At 36.2% G+C, this 22,374-nt stretch overlaps 1 protein-coding gene across 1 annotated transcript in view; it reads left to right on the top strand.

The window, feature by feature from the left end:
- Positions 1-22,374, top strand: part of ATRNL1 (attractin like 1) — a 1,671,159-nt gene that overhangs the window by 929,122 nt on the left and 719,663 nt on the right. The window contains exon 25 of the mRNA XM_053692689.1: positions 4,083-4,144. Within this exon, the coding sequence (XP_053548664.1) occupies positions 4,083-4,144 (62 nt within the window). The remainder of the gene's footprint in view (positions 1-4,082; positions 4,145-22,374) is intronic.

The raw sequence follows: 22,374 nt of genomic DNA, 5'->3' as shown, positions 1-22,374 counted from the left end.
AGCTTAATGTTCAGGGTAGGGAGAATATTTCCTAAAGCTTCATATTAATGATATTGTTATGCCACTTATACTTTACGTAGGATTGTCCTAAGCCCAATGTCATTTTAGTAATTTGGCTGAGAGAAGCGTGATGGAGAAATTGTAACTGTAAGATATGAGATCATTTTGTGTGTGTGTATTTTCCTCTTTATACCAACATGTTAAACATAGAAATAAACTATTAATATTCTGAGATTGTTAGTATTTAAAAATTGAACATGCTGTTTATGTAGAAGAGGCAGTGACAAGGCTTACAGTCTTTTTGCAGAAGTTTATAATAGATATGTGCGTTTTGTTTCATTCCGAATTGAAATTCGTCCAAATTCAGGGATTCGAATCGATTCTAATTTCCGAATTACCCTAGCAACGAAACTAAACTAATCCGAATGCATTTGTAATGAATAAATCCGAAAGAGTTATTTGTGACATTCAAATGGCCATGGACTAATCACAATTCAGTATAAAAATTAAATTTAGTGAGATTTAGTAAGATAGAACAGTGAAATAATTCCATTTATATAACTTGTAACCATCTGAATCAACATAACACATACCGAACTTCCGAATTTACGAATCGAATCCGAAACGAATACATCAGAATACATCTGAATTTATTCGAATCCGAATGAATCTGAAACAAATACATTTGAATGTATCCAAATTCTAATCGATCTGAAATGAAATTCAAAAAATCTGAATTGGTCCAAAATGAACCAAAACAAATTTTTCTGCTGTGCACATGTCTAGTTTATAAACATTATACAAATGACCTCTTCAGTTTAGCATCTTCTCATTTAATATGTGTTACTAAGGATACAAGTATAGTTGGAAATACAAGGATTATTGTACTAATCGTGCTCTCTTTATCCTATTGTTTTGCACCCCCTCGAGTTGGTCAAGTAAATTACATGTGGGGTTCAACAATTTATCATACTTTTCTCTTTTTTTTTTTAAATATATATATATACCAGCAGTGATTCAAACTTTCTCCCAGCTGATGAGTGGCAATAACCATGAAACAGTCTGTCCTGGGGTAGTTATGAAACACTGCTTTAACCCTAGCTAAGCTTAGAAGCTGTGTGAACAGCGATGCTTTGGCGTTAAGGGAATCTGCTGAAAAGCAGACTTGAAGTAAAAAGGTGTGTCATTGTGAACCTAATTTGCATATCTTACCCATCTTATGAATCACTGCTTTAACCCTAGCTAAGCTTAGAAGCTGTGTGCACAGTGGTCTCTCTCTCTCTCTCTCTCTCTCTCTCTCGTTCTCTCTCTCTATCTCTCTCTCTTTCTCTCTCTATCTCTCTCTCTCTTTCTCTCTCTTTCTCTTTCTCTCTCTTTCTCTCTCTTTCTCTCTTTTTCTCTCTTTCTCTCTTTTTCTCGCTCTCTCTTTCTCTATCTCTCTCTTTCTCTCTTTTTCTCTCTTTTTCTCTCTTTCTCTCTTTTTCTCTCTTTCTCTCTTTTTCTCTCTCTCTCTCTTTCTATCTCTCTCTCTCTCTTTCTATCTCTCTCTCTCTCTCTCTCTCTCTCTTTCTCTTTTTCTCTCTCTCTCTCTTTTTCTCTCTCTCTCTTTTTCTCGCTCTCTCTTTCTCTATCTCTCTCTTTCTCTCTCTTTCTCTCTTTTTCTCTCTCTCTCTCTTTCTATCTCTCTCTCTCTCTTTCTCTCTCTCTCTCTCTCTCTCTCTCTTTTTCTCTCTCTCTTTTTCTCTCTCTCTCTTTTTCTCTCTCTCTTATAAAAACCCTTTTTATTATGTAACCATATACCATGTATTTTTACTCGTGTTATTTAACAAGGATAGTTATACAAAATTGGCATTAGTTTTCTTGTTTTCTGGTATAAACATGCTTCCTACCCTCATCACACCTTTTAATATATACGGTCCTGGCATAGAATAGGTAAAATATCCCTAATGATGTTGCAAATATTTTTATATTCCAAAATATGAGGGAATAAACTTTAATTTCCACAAATAAAATTTCCTGGGAGTACAAACTCTATAAAGCATTCCTCTATGTTGTAACAATTATTGTCTCTGAATATTTCCTACTTCTGATTTACTCTTCAGCAAATAAATGATAATTTATATCTTAAAACCTCTCAACTAATTCTATAACCTGTCTTTGATAGACAACCTTCTTCGTCTAATCATTTGACACTTAGGTATAGCTATGCTTAGGATGGCAAGATGTATAGTTAAGTTTTAACAGACGTAGACTTACAAAACATACCCACTTTAAGAGTCATGTCCAGAAAATGAATAGTACTGGGATTTTGTTCCCCTGTATTTAGCATCCAAAATTTATAATTTGATGTTTCAAAAAAAAAAAGAAAATCACCAAAGAAATGGAATAGCTCCCACCAACTCATATATAGGTTGGCACAAGAGGGGGGCAAATTTAGCCCCCATAACCACATCTCTGGATTTGAAATCTGCTCTTAAATGAATAAAACATTTTGTGTCAACAAATACTCTATTATTGAAATTAAAAATTGCATAGGAGCACTCTCATAATTGGAAAAAAAACATTAAAAAAAATATTGGATTGCCTCCAACCTGAAAGCATGTGGAATTGTCATATAAAGTAATGTTACTTCTGCAGTTACAAATAAATATGACTCTCTATATATACCCTGAACCGCTTTTTAAAAGATGTAGACGTAGAATCACTAATGCAACTATGAAGTTGTTGTACTAGAGGCTGTATAAAATATGTCAATATAATCTTATTTTAGTTAATGTAAAGAACTTATGCCACAATCAGTCGTCCAGGTGGACACTTCAATTTTTAAGTTTTTAAAGCCGAATACGGGGGGGATAATAAAAAAAGTTTCTTCCAGGCTTTCACGTTTCAAAAAGCGTCTCTTTGACCCCTTTTAGTGTGTACATTACCTGATTTATGTAATTTTCTACTGGTAGATTATTAATTGTCTCATTGTCTTCCAGCAGTTCAATTTATATCCAATATAGTACACTGATCACAAAAAGGTTAAAAACTCCATTGATTGATATACAGACCGCGTTTTCCACACCAGTAAAGTGTTTTTTAGTCTATTTTTTTGACAAACATATTCTCCTTGTTGCCCCTGTGCTTTAAATTCCTTATCTATAAGATGTATTTGCCATGTTTATACATTTTTTATATTTTATATTTCTGCCTGCACCTTATTTATTCATAATATAGGAGTGCAAAGGTTACTGTGTTCACTAGAGTGAAGTGCATTCATATGCAAATGTTTCTAACATGCATATGAAAGAGCAATGTAATACTGAAGTATTGGTGTTGTACAGCCCACTAGTCCTCATTGGCTGATAAGAACAGCTGCTTTTGATTTGCTGGTGGAGAGAGATGCCTCTACAAATAGAGACAACATTGATTTAATTAGGACATGAACATGAGTTTTCTGAAAATGAAATGCTGAAGTATATTTTAAATTTATTGTGTTCAATTAAACAAAGTAACAAGTTGACTGAAATGTTCTAAAAGTGCAAACATTTGTTTGAACTAATTTTGTCTAAAATCTGTTTATTAACTATTCAAACTTAAAGGGACACTGTACCCAAAATTTTTCTTTCGTGATTCAGATTGAGCATGAAATTTTAAGCAACTTTCTAATTTACTCCTATCATCAAATTTTCTTCATTCTCTTGGTATCTTTATTTGAAATGCAAGAATGTAAGTTTAGATGCCGGCCCATTTTTGGTGAACAACCTGGGTTGTCCTTGCTGATTGGTGGATAAATTCATCCACCAATAAAAAAGTGCTGTCCAGAGTACTGAAACAAAAAAAAAGCTTAGATGCCTTCTTTTTCAAATAATGATAGCAAGAGAACGAAGAAAAATTGATAATAGGAGTAAATTAGAAAGCTGCTTAACATTGCATGATCTTTCTGAATTACAAAAGAAAAAAATTGGGTACAGTGTCCCTTTAAGGAACTAATATAAATTGGTCTTTTTGTCCATTTAGTTTCCCCACTTCTTAAATAAAGAAACTAAACTAACAAATAAACCTAAGGCATTTACTAAGTATTTTTATGTATTTCACAGATTGCCTTCTCTCAACACAACACAATAATGGACCTTGTCCAGTTTTTTGTCACATTTTTCAGGTAAGTTTAAGAAATATTGTGATTGGAATCTTCATCTTTGTGAATTGTTTCTAGTTGAATTTGTCTTCAAGATACTTGAGTACATTACTATTTTATTTTAATAGAATTGGAAAATAAGAACATTATTAATTCATAAGAAATATTTATTATAGAATATTGTAAATGCCTAAAGAAAGGACAAAATGATTTTACACTTTAAATAATGAACATTGGCCACATTTGTTTGCTCAGAATTGAAGCTGAATATTTTCTGAACTTTAAACATTTAATTTTTGCAAATAAATGTTAACTTTCCCTATGTTGAATGCAATATACAAATATTGATTCTCATAAACTTCAGTGAAAGCCTATGGGAATTAACATTTTACTATGAGCTCAAATTGTTCCACGGTCTGAATGTCAAAAAACAGACATTTTGTTTGTCCCTAGCTATGTCATTAACCGAATAACAATTTTTAGCAAGTAAAAAAATTATTGAAGTCATTTGTAAACACTTGTAAGAAATGTAGCAATACAGTATGTGTACATTTCCATAAACAAACATTGTTTTTAGCAAACATTTCCCTTTTTGATATAATAAAAATTACATATATTTCTTGTATGATCAAAATTCCATTTTATTTTCCTGAATAGTTTATATTTTATTTTTAAGGAAAGTTTCATAAATTAATTAGCAGGGGCATGCATTCAAATGCAGTAGGTAATGTGTGCCCTTGCGGGAACATTTACATTGGATAAGCAGTTTTGTTATTTTATCTTAAACAATCATTATGTGATGTATGCTGTTTATAATGGCATGAAATATTTTTGTTTTATTGCTTTTTGGCTAATATGTACTGTAACTGCCTGCTTAAGATATTACTTAATAAAACAATCAATGAAAAAGCCCAGCATCAAGAGTTGGAAATAAAGAAATACAACACAGACTTGGGGCTGATAGATTGTTAATTTTAGTACTGTTAAAAGTTTAAACATAGGCACAGGTAGATAATTAAATTCAATGGGAATAAGAGGTCACATTAAGTAAGTACCTGCAAAAGAAATCAGAGATTGGAGAACAGTTTCAAATAAATAAATAAAGATTAAGTAGGAAGTGATCAGATATTTAGTGCTTATGATGTATATTTGCTTATTTTGCACATTTTTTTTTGTTTATATAGGAAGCCCAAACATTCCACTATACATTCCAAAGAACAGGGTTTTAAATGTATATTCTTGCTATAATTATTTTTCTCAGATACTTAGAATAGTAACAGTCACAAGAGGGACAATTTTCTTCAAAGTATAAACAAAAATGTTGCTATTTCTTCTCAAAAGCTATATAAGTTTCTACTATTCTGTTTTTTTTTCCAAGTACGATTGAACATGAATACCCCCCACCCCAAAAAAAAATGTAGTTATATTACACATGTATTTATTATAATATTATATATATTACAATAAACTATAATCTTTATTACAATCTCATGCTGTATAATATCCCTTTATATCTCTTTAAACAATGAAATGTAGTACTATGTAGCCTAAGCTATCTTGATGCTTAATAGGTTTGTTTATTTTGTTTATTTTTTTATGTTTTTAATATTCAGTATAAGGTCAAATAATGAGCTTCACTGTTAGTCAAAGGCCAAGAATGCACATTCTGTAAACGTTGTGCATTAAATGGAGTGTTAATACACTTAAAAGACTTCCTAGTTCATAAAAAAGATTTTAAAGTTAATGTTTTATTAATATTTTTGAAACAGTTATGTCATTTTTTTTAGTTACTTAGCTTTTTTTTTTCTTCTAAAGGTTCCACTGCCATAAATATTATTCTGTTTATTGTCCAATCATTTTTGTCTGTCTCTTGTTAGTCACTGATGATGTGCAGTACTGTAAGCAGGTGCACAGCATAACTGTCTCCTAGGCTACCAGCAAACAAAATGTGACACTAAGTAGCAAACAATCCTTTGTGCAGCAAATGGGCAGGATCTTTTGACCCTAATAAACGTAGAAAAAGTTAGCTTGTACCCAATGGTACATTACCAGGGAATATGTAGATGCTCTAAAGCTGGTATTCAGTGTCCTTAGTTAGAATGATGCCAGTTACTGTTAGAGCCAGGGTCTGTATAGATCATGTTGATAAAATGGCCTCAGTTCCTGTTATATTCAAACTATCCCAGCTGAGGCGAGAAACGGCCCTGAAGCTCCATGTCACAGCCTAAGTGCTGGATAATACCTCTGCTGCAGCTGTCACTCACTGTGTCATTATACATGCACATCTTTCCTCAACCTACAGAGCACTTCAAGGGACAGTCAAGTCCAAAATAAACCTTTTTGATACAAATAGGGCATGTAATTTAAACAACTTTCCAATTTACTTTTATCACCAATTTTGCTTTGTTTGCTTGGTATTCTTTGTTAAAAGCTAAACCTAGGTAGGCTCATATGCTAATTTCTTAGACCTTGAAGGCTGCCTCTAATCTGAATGCATTTTGACAGTTTTTCACCACTAGATGGCGTTAATTCATGTGTATCATATAGATAACATTGTACTCACGCACGTCAAGTTACCAAGGAGTCAACACTGATTGGCTAAAATCCAAGTCTGTCAAAAGAACTGAAATTAGGGGGCAGTTTGCAGAGACTTAGATACAAGGTAATTACAGAAGTAAAATGTATATTACTATAACTGTGTTGGTTATGCAAAACTTGGGAATGGGTAATAAAGGGATTAGCTATCTTTTAAAACAACAAAAATTCTGGTGTTGACTTTCACTGATCCGCACATTCAGCTGGCAAGAGGGCATTTTGGCACAAGCTTGCCAGTGGTACCACCATTGTCACAGTATAGCTGATCTATCCAGTGTTCTGTTGAGAGACTACCTCTGTCTAGGTAGGTCTCCATGAACCCATGGCTAGGTTTATGCTGGAAATTGTGCTTCTACTTGTACAAGCTACCATGGCACACAGAAAGTAACTAATGATTAGACCATAGTTATGGGGGGATAGCGCTTTTATAGTATATATATATATTTAAATTGTGTTATCAAAATGTTAAAGTAATATAACCCTGCAAATAGTTTTAATATGCATGTAACATAAGGGGGACTTTTTGTTACATCCCTTAAAGAACACTGTAATTTGAGAGAGAAGCAAGTGAACAATAAAAAATAAATAAAAGCAATCTGCTGGAAATTCTGAAGCTCCCAGAACCATCTGTTCAAGAGGTGAGTCTGTGATCTTCATCCAATAGCAATTTCCATTTTACCTTTTCTTCTTCACATTTCCTATCAAGGGACAATAGATATGAAAAAAGAACATATATTCCTGCGTATGAGATCCCTAAAGAGCACAGCCCATAACAGACCAATAGACTTAGAGAAAGTGAATTCCAGAAGTGTTAAGATATAAAATGTGTATAGTGATACATTGTGATTCTTATAAAAAAAGTATTGTTATAGATGAAGCAGACTTTCCCTTTAGTTCAGTTAGTAAAACAAAGTCAGTTGTAAGTGATTCTCTGTAAATCATAGCCTATGGGGCCGATTTAACAATGTGCGGGCGCACATGATCAGCTATAGCGTATCATGTCCGCCCCACATCGATAAATGCCGACAGCATACGCTGTCAGCATTTATCATTGCACCAGCAGTTCTTGTGAACTGCTGGTGCAATGCTGCCCCCTGCAGATTTGTGGCCAATTGGCCGCTAGCAGGGGGTGTCAATCATCCAGATCGTATCTGATCGGGAGGATTGCTGTCCGCCGCCTCAGAGGTGACAGACGAGTTAAGGAGCAGCGTTCTTAACACTGCTACTTCTTAACTCTTATTTCTATCTTGTTTCCAGTGATCTGGAAACATTGGGGGTAGATTGCAGCATCCGCTGCCTAATAAATCTACCCCTATATATAATTAGTATTTAAGCATCTACATACGGGAAAGATTTATTGACGCCCATGCACTGAATTCCTGATGTTGAACATGTATGTACCCTCATAACATATATTTAGAAACCACTCACATTAAAGAGATACAAAGGTAGCAAAAATGCTTCTAGAAAATGTTATTACTGATTTTCTGCGGCATACGCACATATGCTGTGAGAGACGTGTACCAGTATTCAAACACCATGGCTGGTGAGAGAGACAGCAGTAGCTTTTATGACACAAATTATATTTTCAGACACAAAACACATCACTGCCAGCTCTGTGAGAAGGTGTGGTGTTTGAATACTGGTGCATTTGCCCTCACAGCATATGTGTGTATGCTTCAGAAAAACAGTAATAGCTTTTACTAGAATATTTTTGCTAATTAACATATATTGCAAACATGCGCATATTTCACATTGAAATGAACCCATGCAATTTCATTTTTGACCTTTCTATCCCTTTAAACTTTATCTCAGACCTATTTAAATGGACATAGAAGAGACAGTAAACACCCTTTAATTGCAAAATATTTCAGCTGTTTTGCTATAGAATAAAATCTAATGTCTAAACATTTTCAAAACAAAATAACATAATTTTTGCTACAATTGTTTTTCAATTTCCAAACTCCACCGACCATTTGCTTTATCTGCAGGAGCCAATCTGGGCTTCAGTCTGCAGACAACAAGGCTTGTCATTGTCATTATTTTAGTATAAAATGCACTGATTTGCAGTTGTTATTTGTTAAAGCACTGGTTATCAAACCTGTCCCCAGGCCCCCCTAACAGGCCACATTTTGAGGCTATCTGAACTACAGCACAGGTGACATAATCATCTGATTAGTAACCATGGTTATTTTACCTGCTCTCATCCAAGGTTATCCAGAAAACCTGGCTTGTTGGGGAGGCCTGAGGACAGGTTTAATAACCAGTGTGTTGAAGCCAATTTGGGACAGATATGTAGTAGAGTTAGCCTTGATAAATCAGCATGGTGCATTTCAAGTTCTGAGAATTAAAAAATACTCAATTGTCAGAACTAAATTACTTTTTTTTTTTCAAGGGGGACAACATAAATAGCATATAGCAAATAATATATGTCAAAGTTGTTTTATTACACATAACTAAATATTTAATATAAAATTCACAAGGTGTTTACTGTCCCTTTAAACTTTAATGATTCACATAACACATACAATGTTTTAACATTTTCCAATTTACTTCTGTTATTAAATGTAACTGTTGGTATCCTTTGTTTAAAGCTAGCTTCTTTTTATACGAGCATACTGAGTAACTATTTGTGTTTTTTTGTGTTTTCATTTTACAACTTTATACGAATCATTATTTAAAGAGATATATATGGAAATTATTTTGTTAGTGTTTTGTTTAATATGATTATACCCTGTGCTATTTCTGTTGTCAGAAATTAATAGTAAACCCTTGTGTTGTCTAGTTTAGAATCAGTACACTTTGTTCTGATATGAAAATGAAACTTTTTAATATTCCAGAAATAAAGCCAAGCTAATGTCCTGGGGCCAGATACACTAACGCATATCAGGAATAACCTACTTTCACTGTGATGCCTTACTTTAGTTTTTGTGTTACTTCCTGAGCTCATTTGCCCTAATTCAGTTTGTAAATTTTAGCTGAATCCTATTTGACACTGATCAATACTAACCCACATGACCTGTAGCTTGCAGGGATTTAAAGGGTGCATATGTGCATTTTACTGCAGGATATCAATAAATACCATATTATCAATAAGCTTAGCGGCCTGGGCTGATGTGTTCCTTTCACCTCTTGCCCAAACTATAAGCAGTGAAATCAAAAATAGAAATGGAGAAAGCATTATAATAATCACAGTTATTTCTAGTAGACTTTACTTAAAGGGACACTGAACCCAAATTTTTTTCTTTTGTGATTCAGATAGAGCATGCAATTTTAAGCAACTTTCTAATTTACTCCTATTATAAATTTGTCGTCGTTCTCTTGCTATCTTTATTTGAAAAAGAAGACATCTAAGCTTTTTTTTTTTTTGGTTCAGACTCTGGAAAGCACTTTTTTTATTGGTGGATAAATGTATCCACCAATCAGCAAGAACAACCCAGGTTGTTCACCAAAAATGGGCTAGCATCTAAACTTACATTCTTGTATTTCAAATAAAGATACTAAGAGAATGAAGAAAATTTGATAATAGGAGTAAATTAGAAAGTTGCTTAAAATGTCATGCTCTATCTGAATCACACAAGAAAAAATGTGGGTCCAGTGTCCCTTTAGACACACAGTAGAACTACCCCTCAGGACTGGCAGAGCACTGCTGGTCCCAAGCAGAAAACTGCTGCTTATCCAATCAGCAGCGCTAATCACACAACACAGATGTGGAACTAGCGCTGCTAATTGGATCAATTGTTGTTTCCATTGGGGACCTGCAATGCTCACAGCGGTAGTTCTACTGTGTGTTTTCCCCCCTTTGGCATTTCATTTATGCCAATAAAGATTAGACTATAGCATTTAGTTTTCTTTTGCCCTAGTTAGTCTATGGCACAGATTACTATTCATGTATCCTTTTTTGGGAGAATCTTTTCCGCAATATAACGAGAATTTAGATACATAGCACCAATACTCTAATTTTGGAAGCTTCCACGAGTAGTGGCATTGATTATTTTTGTGTTGAAATACACATTCCAAGGGTTTACATAGCTTAAAATAATAACAAAATGAGGTATATGAGTATGAAATAATAGGTTGCTCAGGCAATATATCATAAGTTGAGATCCCTATACGCTCATTAATATTTGTTATTTGCAATCTCCAATATCGGTGGGACCACAAAATAGAGCATGTGTGGGATTAAAAAGTAGTTCCATCTGGCTTTGCCTCCCCTGAGGGGATAAAGAGTTTTAGATAATATAAATGCCTTTGTTAATAGATCACAACTCAGAATGAAATATCAACAACAGAAAAATAAAGAACAGATTAAACTCCAAATGCGGATAAAAGAGGGAAATTAAAGGGGTTTTCCAGAGGTAGAGAAAAAAAGTAGGGGTGAAAGGGGAAATGTTCCACCATCTCCTTTACACTGTAATAATGTATATCATATGTATGCCCCTTTGCTGATAAAGTGCTTCATCCTATGCATATGCATTGTGCGTCCGTGCATGCTCCTTTTCGGAGGAGGGGTTAAAAAATAAAATGGCCAAAACACAATATCAATGTAGACATATATGAAATATATACTTACGCCTAGATTTAGAGTTTTGTCGGTAAAGACCTGCGTAGCTAACGCAGCTTTTTTTCCCAATGCATCCTTAAAGGGCCACTAAACCCAAAATCTTTCTTTCATGATTCAGATAGAGAATAGAAATTTAAACAACATTACAATTTACTCCCATAATTTATTTTGCTTTATTTTTTAAATATCCTTATTTGAAGAAAAAGCAATGCACATGGTGAGCCAATCACATGATGCTTCTATGTGCAGCAACCAATCAGCAGCTAGTGAGCATATCTAGATATGCTTTTCATCAAAGAATATCAAGAGAATAAAACAAATTAGATAATATAAGTAAATTAGAAAGATGTTTAAAATTGCATTCTCTTTCGAAATCATAAAAGAAAAAATGTGGCTGGAATGTCCCTTTAAGACAACGCTGGTATTTAGAGTTGTCTGAAGGGCTATAGTGGCGGCGAGGTCCAAAAAGGGTGCGTTGAGCCGAATGTACCGCCACTTCAACCCTCAATACCAGCGTTGCTCATGGTAGCGGTAAGCTGGAAAAACATGCTCGTGCACGATTCCCCCATAGGAAACAATGGGGCAGTTTGGGATAAAAAAAAAACCTAACACCTGCAAAAAGGCAGTGTTAAGCTCCCAACGCAGCCCCATTGTTTCCTATGGGGAAACACTTTCTAAGTCTGCACCTAACACCCTAACATGAACCCCAAGTCTAAACACCCCTAACCTTACACTTATTAACCCCTATTCTGCCGCCCCCACTATCACTGACACCTGCATTATATTATTAACCCCTAACGGTCACTCCGTACACCGCCGCAACCTACATTATACCTATGTACCCCTAATCTGATGCCCCTAACACCACTGACCCCTATATTATATTTATTAACCCCTAATCTGCCCCCCCAACGTCGCCGCTACCTTACCTACACTTATTAACCCCTAATCTGCCGACCGGACCTCGCCGCTACTCTAATAAAGTTATTAACCCCTAAACCGCCTCACTCCCACCCTATAATAAATAGTATTAACCCCTAATATGCCCCCCCAACGTTGCCGCCACCTAACTTCAAGTATTAACCCTAACCCTAACACCCCCCTAAATTAAATATAATTTTAATCTAATTAAATAAATTAAATCTTATTAACTAAAGTATCCCTATTTAAAACTAAATACTTACCTGTAAAATAAACCCTAATATAGCTGCAATATAATTATTCATATATTGTAGCTATATTAGGGTTTATTTTACAGGTAAGTATTTAGTTTTAAATAGGAATACTTTAGTTAATAAGATTTAATTTATTTCGTTAGATTAAAATTATATTTAACTTAGGGGGGTGTTAGGGTTAGGGTTAGACTTAGCTTTAGGGGTTAATACATTTATTATAGTAGCGGCGAGGTCCGGTCGGAAGATTAAGGGTTAATACTTGAAGTTAGGTGGCAGCGACATTTGGGGGGCAGATTAGGGGTTAATACTATTTATTATAGGGTTTGCGAGGCGGGAGTGTGGCGGTTTAGGGGTTAATAACTTTATTATAGTGGCGGCGAGGTCTGGTCGGCAGATTAGGGGTTAATAAGTGTAGTTAGGTAGTGGCGACATTGGGGGGACAGATTAGGGGTTAATAAATATTATGTAGGTGTCGGCGATGTTAGGGGCTGCAGATTAGGGGTTCATAGGGATAATGTAGGTGGCGGCTTTGTGCGGTCGGCAGATTAGGGGTTAACATTTTTTATTATAGTGGCGGCGATGTGGGGGAACCTCGGTTTAGGGGTACATAGGTAGTTTATGGGTGTTAGTGTACTTTATACTATTTTTTGCGGCTGGAGTCTTGTCGGTAGAAGCTCTACCGCTCACTTCAGCCAAGACTCTAAATACCAGCGTTAGGAAGATCCCATTGAAAAGATAGGATATGCGATTGGCGTAAGGGGATCTGCGGTATGGAAAAGTGGCGGCTTGAAAGTGAGCGGTAGACCCTTTCCTGCCTGACTCTAAATACCAGCGGGCGGCCAAAAGCAGCGTTAGGACCGCTTAACGCTGCTTTTGACAGCTAACGCCAAACTCTAAATCTAGGCGATAGTTTTCCTATGACCCATAAGAGGGTGTATGTTGGCATAGTTTTGCTAGCAAGTGGTCCAGTCTCCTTGACAAATCCATTTTATTAACTTGTGTCTAAATAGTAACGTTTTTATTATATCTGCCACTAATTTGAAAGAAGAGCCTCTGTTCTTTCACTTTTTCATGGGTATAAATAAGACACTGTTTTCAACAGAAAATGTTGCCAGCCAGTGGCATTATGAAGTAGCTGGGTGTGGGGGCAGGTTAATACTTTACAATATTATAACATTTTCTGTTATTTATAAAAGTTACTTAAGCTTGCCAAAGCACAGAATAATTTAATATTTTAAAATAAATTGATTTAATGATAATTTGTGGAACAAACAATGAAAAAAAAAAATATTAGCTAATTTTTGCTTAGTTTTGGCTTAAATTTGAGCCTTGTGGTCAGTAAAGTCAGTTGGATAGTGTGCATATAAATATCTCTTTGGGGGAACACTGTAATTTATTTTTTTAATGTTGCTGTTTAATGGGTTAAATAGCAACAATATAATATCTAGAGGTTCAAGTTACTTTAATTTGAATATGGTATTCCTCGTTAAATTAAAAGTTTTAATGTGTGTATATTATTTTTTTGATTATATAGAATCAGTAAATCCACAGATTATGACCACACATGAACTAGCGCTGTCTAGCTGTGGAAAACTGTTAAAATGCACTGAGATTAGAGACGTACTTCAAGGGCTTAGAAATTAGCATATGAGCCTACCTAGGTGTAGCTTTCAACAAAGAATACCAAGAGAACAAAGCAAATTTGATAATAAAAGTACATTGGAAAGTTGTTTAAAATATCTGAATCATAAAAATTAAATTTTGGCCAGACCGTCCTTTTAATTTGTGTGTAAGAGAGATCCACAATTTCTGAGCTCTTTATTATACACTAGATTTTTCTTTGCATAAATAAATGTTTTGTAGATGATCTATTTATATAGCTCATGCAGCATCTGTTGGCGCTCTACAAATAACCGATAATAATAAAATAATAATACATGGTTTTTTTTAAAAAAAAATAAAATAAAAAAATTATAGTTTTTCTTATGTTTAAATAAGATTGCGCTGATTTTTAGACTCCTAACCAAGCCCCAAAGTTTTAGGAGAATACTGATGTATACCAACTCCAGCTGGCTCCTGTTTGTGTAAAGAATCTTTTCATATGCAGAGGAAAGGGGGAGGGGGAGGGGGAGTGTCTGTTTTCACTGGGTGTTCCAGTCAACCTAATCAAAAGTGCTAAACTGGGAGCTTCTAAGTATGGTTTTGAAAGGTTTTCTACTGGATTTTTATATCAGTATCTGTATATTTTATTCTTTATAGTAGTGTCTATTACATGCAGTCATAAAAATTTTTTTGTGTATACTGTCCCTTTAAGATTTGGTCAAGAACGTATCCGCTAACTGTTCACACAAAAAAACACAGTGTTAAGTGAACACTCTGTTGAAATAGGAGTTTTTCCTCTTTCCAATGAGACATTGCATTGGGGCTGAGTTAAAGGGTCTTTTACTTCCTAACCATAGGATCAGACTTGGGACATGTGCACAAGACAGGAATAGTGATGTTGGTAATTGTTCGCCGGCGAATAGTTCCCGGCGAACATAGCATGTTCGTGTTCTCCGCGGCGGGCGAACATATGCGATGTTCGATCCGCCCCCTATTCGTCATCATTGAGTAATACTTTGACCCTGTACCTCACAGTCAGCAGGCACATTCCAGCCAATCAGCAGCAGACCCTCCCTCCCAGACCCTCCTACCTCCTGGACAGCATCCATTTTAGATTCATTCCGAAGCTGCATTGTTAGTGAGAGGAGGGACAGTGTAGCTGCTGCTGATTTAGTAGGGAAATCTATAGCTAGGCCAGTGTATTCAGTGTCCACTACAGTCCTGAAGAACTCATCTGCTGTAAGGACAGCACCCCAAAAAGCCCTTTTTAGGGCTGCTTTTTTTTTTTTTTCCTGTGTAATCTAATTGCAGTTGCCTGCCTGCCAGCGTGTGTGTCAGGCTCACAGCGTATACTGTGCCCACTTGCCCAGTGCCACCACTCATATCTGGTGTAACAGTAGTGTAGATTTAAAAAAAAACAATACTTTTTTGACTGTGTTAAATAATAGCAGTCAGTTTCCTTCACACGTGTGGGTTTAAGTGCCTGCCTGCCAGGGCACAGTGTCACCCCAGTGCAACTCATATGTGTATCTGAAGGGCTATAGTGGCGGCGAGGTCCAAAAATGGTGCGTTGAGCCGAATGTACCGCCACTTCAACCCTCAATACCAGCGTTGCTCATGGTAGCGGTAAGCTGGAAAAACATGCTTGTGCACGATTCCCCCATAGGAAACAATGGGGCAGTTTGGGATAAAAAAAAAACCTAACACCTGCAAAAAGGCAGTGTTAAGCTCCCAACGCAGCCCCATTGTTTCCTATGGGGAAACACTTTCTAAGTCTGCACCTAACACCCTAACATGAACCCCGAGTCTAAACACCCCTAACCTTATACTTATTAACCCCTAATCTGCCGCCTACACTATCACTGACACCTGCATTATATTATTAACCCCTAACGGTCACTCCATACACCGCCGCAACCTACATTATACCTATGTACCCCTAATCTGATGCCCCTAACACCAATTACCCCTATATTATATTTATTAACCCCTAATCTGCCCCCCAATGTCGCCGCTACCTTACCTACACTTATTAACCCCTAATCTGCCAACCGGACCTCGCCGCTACTCTAATAAAGTTATTAACCCCTAAACCGCCTCACTCCCGCCCCGCAAACCCTATAATTAATAGTATTAACCCCTAATATGCCCCCCCAACGTTGCCGCCACCTAACTTCAAGTATTAACCCTAACACCCCCCTAAATTAAATATAATTTTAATCTAACTAAATAAATTAAATCTTATTAAAGGGACAGTATACTGTAAAATAGTTTTTCCCTTAATGTGTTTACAATTGCTTTTTTTACCAACTGCAGAGTAAAAAATGTATGAAAATTAGCTTTTTAAGGTTTATTTGTGTATATTAAAGCTCTGATTTTGTGTTTTGAAGCCACAGCCTAATAAAATAGGTTGAGCTTGTAGGTATAATCAGATATCATTACTGTATCACATTGTGCACATATACCTGCTTCTTTATCTTATATCTGTCCTTAAAACAATCACCAATACTTTGAGAGAACAATGGAAAATCAACATTTTACTACCTTATCTCTGCTTTATCACACTGGGAGTGTAATTTCTTCTGCTGGCTGTGTTTACAAAGCTTATCTATAGCTGGTACGCACGGCCACAAACTTTCAGAATAGGTGGGGATACCACATGCTAAATTAACAATTTCAAATGCCAATATAAGGGTAAAGGAGCTACTTGTAAACAATGTAATACACTCCAGCAGGTAAAGTGGATCATTGGGAACAAATTAAAGGGGAGAAAATTTTTGAGTAAACTGTCCCTTTAACTAAAGTATTCCTATTTAAAACTAAATACTTACCTGTAAAATAAACCCTAATATAGCTGCAATATAATTATTCATATATTGTAGCTATATTAGGGTTTATTTTACAGGTAAGTATTTAGTTTTAAATAGGAATACTTTAGTTAATAAGATTTAATTTATTTCGTTAGATTAAAATTATATTTAATTTAGGGGGGTGTTAGGGTTAGGGTTAGACTTAGCTTTAGGGGTTAATACATTTATTATAGTAGCGGCGAGGTCCAGTCGGAAGATTAGGGGTTAATACTTGAAGTTAGGTGGCAGCGACATTTGGGGGCAGATTAGGGGTTAATACTATTTATTATAGGGTTTGCGAGGCGGGAGTGTGGCGGTTTAGGGGTTAATAACTTTATTATAGTGGCGGCGAGGTCTGGTTGGCAGATTAGGGGTTAATAAGTGTAGTTAGGTAGTGGCGACGTTGGGGGGACAGATTAGGGGTTAATAAATATTATGTAGGTGTCGGCGATGTTAGGGGCAGCAGATTAGGGGTTCATAGGGATAATGTAGGTGGCGGCTGTGTGCGGTCGGCAGATTAGGGGTTAACATTTTTTATTATAGTGGCGGCGATGTGGGGGAACCTCGGTTTAGGGGTACATAGGTAGTTTATGGGTGTTAGTGTACTTTATACTATTTTTTGCGGCTGGAGTCTTGTCGGTAGAGGCTCTACCGCTCACTTCAGCCAAGACTCTAAATACCAGCGTTAGGAAGATCCCATTGAAAAGATAGGATATGCGATTGGCGTAAGGGGATCTGCGGTATGGAAAAGTCGCGGCTTGAAAGTGAGCGGTAGACCCTTTCCTGCCTGACTCTAAATACCAGCGGGCGTCCAAAAGCAGCGTTAGGACCGCTTAACGCTGCTTTTGACAGCTAACGCCAAACTCTAAATCTAGGCGATAGTTTTCCTATGACCCATAAGAGGGTGTATGTTGGCATAGTTTTGCTAGCAAGTGGTCCAGTCTCCTTGACAAATCCATTTTATTATCTTGTGTCTAAATAGTAACGTTTTTATTATATCTGCCACTCATTTGAAAGAAGAGCCTCTGTTCTTTCACTTTTTCATGGGTATAAATAAGACACTGTTTTCAACAGAAAATGTTGCCAGCCAGTGGCATTATGAAGTAGCTGGGTGTGGGGTCAGGTTAATACTTTACAATATTATAACATTTTCTGTTATTTATAAAAGTTACTTAAGCTTGCCAAAGCACAGAATCATTTAATATTTTAAAATAAATTGATTTAATGATAATTTGTGGAACAAACAATGAAAAAAAAATATTAGCTAATTTTAGCTTAGTTTTGGCTTAAATTTGAGCCTTGTGGTCAGTAAAGTCAGTTGGATAGTGTGCATATAAATATCTCTTTGGGGGAACACTGTAATTTATTTTTTTAATGTTGCTGTTTAATGGGTTAAATAGCAACAATATAATATCTAGAGGTTCAAGTTACTTTAATTTGAATATGGTATTCCTCGTTAAATTAAAAGTTTTAATGTGTGTATATTATTTTTTGGATTATATAGAATCAGTAAATCCACAGATTATGACCACACATGAACTAGCGCTGTCTAGCTGTGGAAAACTGTCAAAATGCACTGAGATTAGAGACGTACTTCAAGGGCTTAGAAATTAGCATATGAGCCTACCTAGGTGTAGCTTTCAACAAAGAATACCAAGAGAACAAAGCAAATTTGATAATAAAAGTACATTGGAAAGTTGTTTAAAATATCTGAATCATGAAAATTAAATTTTGGCCAGACCGTCCTTTTAATTTGTGTGTAAGAGAGATCCACAATTTCTGAGCTCTTTATTATACACTAGATTTTTCTTTGCATAAATAAATGTTTTGTAGATGATCTATTTATATAGCTCATGCAGCATCTGTTGGCGCTCTACAAATAACCGATAATAATAAAATAATAATACATGGTTTTTAAAAAAAAAAAAAAAATTATAGTTTTTCTTATGTTTAAATAAGATTGCGCTGATTTTTAGACTCCTAACCAAGCCCCAAAGTTTTAGGAGAATACTGATGTATACCAACTCCAGCTGGCTCCTGTTTGTGTAAAGAATCTTTTCATATGCAGAGGAAAGGGGGAGGGGGAGTGTCTGTTTTCACTGGGTGTTCCAGTCAACCTAATCAAAAGTGCTAAACTGGGAGCTTCTAAGTATGGTTTTGAAAGGTTTTCTACTGGATTTTTATATCAGTATCTGTATATTTTATTCTTTATAGTAGTGTCTATTACATGCAGTCATAAAAATTTTTTTGTGTATACTGTCCCCTTAAGATTTGGCAAAGAACGTATCCGCTAACTGTTCACACAAAAAAACACAGTGTTAAGTGAACACTCTGTTGAAAGAGAAGTTTTTCCTCTTTCAAATGAGACATTGCATTGAGGCTGAGTTAAAGGGTCTTTTACTTCCTAACCATAGGATCAGACTTGGGACATGTGCACAAGACAGGAATAGTGATGTTGGTAATTGTTCGCCGGCGAATAGTTCCCGGCGAACATAGCATGTCTGTGTTCTACGTGGCGGGCGAACATATGCGATGTTCGATCCGCCCCCTATTCGTCATCATTGAGTAATACTTTGACCCTGTACCTCACAGTCAGCAGGCACATTCCAGCCAATCAGCAGCAGACCCTCCCTCCCAGACCCTCCTACCTCCTGGACAGCATCCATTTTAGATTCATTCGGAAGCTGCATTGTTAGTGAGAGGAGGGACAGTGTAGCTGCTGCTGATTTAGTAGGGAAATCTATAGCTAGGCCAGTGTATTCAGTGTCCACTACAGTCCTGAAGAACTCATCTGCTGTAAGGACAGCACCCCAAAAAGCCCTTTTTATGGCTGCTTTTTTTTTTTTCCTGTGTAATCTAATTGCAGTTGCCTGCCTGCCAGCGTGTGTGTCAGGCTCACAGCGTATACTGTGCCCACTTGCCCAGTGCCACCACTCATATCTGGTGTAACAGTAGTGTAGATTTAAAAAAAAAACAATACTTTTTTGACTGTGTTAAATAATAGCAGTCAGTTTCCTTCACACGTGTGCGTTTCAGTGCCTGCCTGCCAGGACACAGTGTCACCCCAGTGCAACTTATATCTGGTGTAACAGTAGTGTAGATTTAAAAAAACAAAACACTTTTTTGACTGTGTTAAATAATAGCAGTCAGTTTCTTTCACACGTGTGCGTTTCAGTGCCTGCCTGCCAGGACACAGTGTCACCTTAGACCTTGAAGCCCACCTTAGACCTTGAAGCCCACCTCTTTCAGATTGCATTTTAACAGTTTTTCACCACTAGAGGGTGTTAGTTCACGTATTTCATATAGATAACACTGTGCTCGTGCACAAGAAGTTATCTGGGAGCAGGCACTGATTGGCTAGACTGCAAGTCTGTCAAAAGAACTGAAAAAAGGGGCAGATTGCAGAGGCTTAGATACAAGATAATCACAGAGGTTAAAAGTATATTATTATAAATGTGTTAGTTATGCAAAACTGGGAAATGGGTAATAAAGGGATTATCTATCTTTTAAAACAATAAAAATTTTGGTGTAGACTGTCCCTTTAAACGGGGAGTTTGGTCAGTCACTGTGAAGCGGGCATAACCCTTACACTACCTGATTGATACAACATCATACCTGATGTTTTAAAGCACGTTGTTCCAAACAATTTAGCAATGTTAGGTGATTTATGCCCTTTATGGATTAAAACCAGACTCTGCATCAACTATGTAATTTTCCATGGGAGTTTTGCCATGGATCCCCCTCCGGCATGCCACAGTCCAGGTGTTAGTACCCTTGAAACAACTTTTCCATCACTATTGTGGCCAGAAAGAGTCCCTGTGGGTTTTAAAATTTGCCTGCCTATTGAAATCTATGGCGGTTCGCCCGTTCGCGAACAGTTGTGGAAGTTTGCGTCCCCCTTTCGCGAACGCAAAATTTTAGGTTCGCGACATCACTAGACAGGAAGTGTATTTACCCCTCCCCTACCACATGGACAATTGGTGACATAGTATATCTCCATATGGCAGAGGGTCACATGCAAAATAAAAATACTGCAAGAATACTCTTAATGAAATATTAAATACAATGTTCAAAGCATATTTTTATGACACTTTAATTGTATGCAGAATAAAAAACAAACATCTCGTTCTGCACATGAAAATAAAAGCCAGCCTAGTTGTGCTAAATATTTTGGTTCTACAAGCAACACCTATTTATGTCTTCTCCTTGGAAACAGGTCTTTGTGTGTAATTCAGAAGGACACTATTATTCTACACATAATTGTTAGATCAAATAATGGGATCTTAAAACCATTATTACCGTATTTAGCCATTTGCTCTATATTTTCTCCATTAGCAACATTTTGCATTTCGGATACAATAAACACCTCTGGCTAAATTCAATTACTATAACTCAGTGGTAGTCTTGTAAAATACACTGTGATTAGTATAAATATACTTATCTTGAGCTCTGCACAGTTTTCTTGCTGGAGTGGAATGTGCTCTTTCACCCTTATTCTTTATTTTAACTAGGCAACCAGGGTAATTTTCTGTCTGCACAGTTAAGTGATCATGACATGGATTGTCTTTTGAGAAACTTGCACTACTCTGCAGGTTGTCAGCCCCCCCGGATATTAGGCATGATGAAGGGCATGTATGAAGCACTAGGAGTTATGAAATCCTTCCCTGTAAGTCTGAGAAAATAATATTGCAGGAGTTAGATGTTGTGTATTATGGGGTAGGGGGAAATGAACAGCTTGTGTTGCGTGAGCCTTTTTTGTACTACTATGGAGGCAGCAAGCTGATGCATATTGGTAAAAGGACATTATCATTTAGGAATGAAATTTGCTATTCTAAAGAAAGAAGGGAAAAGCTGTTTTTTTACACACTGGGTCCCAAAAAGAGCTGCAGAAAAAAGAGTTAAATTAGGCCACAAATTCAAGCATTGAGTAAAACATGATTAAAAAGACGTTCTGATTAATAGATAGTGAGCAATTTGTGATTGTAATATAAAATGTGTATGTGTCATTTTAACCAACAATACAAATACTTTATTTTGCTCCCTCTTCCTGTAATTTCAAGAGGTAGAAAGATCAAAAATGAAATGTGCATGGGAGCATCATTTTTGCCATATACTTTCATTAGCAAAAATGTTTCTAGTAAACTCTACTACTATTTGTATATGGCATACGCACATAAGGGGCGAGATTACATATACAGCGCGGGCGCAGGCTTCGGCACAAGAGCTGAAACCTGCGCCACCCGTAATTTCACCTTGCACATCGGCAATAAATATACCAAATATCACAAACAAGCAGGATGTGAAATAAATGTGATAACAATAATAATCATGAAAAATAATAAAAAAAAAATAAAGGAAAACCAAATAAAGTTCTTAAATAAGGATATGTCCGAGTCCTCTGGATGAATTATTCAGCTTGCTAGCGTTCCTCAGTGAGATCCCATGGAAAAGGAAACTGAAAATTGCAAC

This window comes from Bombina bombina, chromosome 9 (genome assembly GCF_027579735.1).
Source record: "Bombina bombina isolate aBomBom1 chromosome 9, aBomBom1.pri, whole genome shotgun sequence".
Taxonomy (NCBI): domain Eukaryota; kingdom Metazoa; phylum Chordata; class Amphibia; order Anura; family Bombinatoridae; genus Bombina; species Bombina bombina.
Note: the sequence above shows the minus strand (reverse complement) of the source record. Positions and strands in the feature narration are given on the sequence as shown.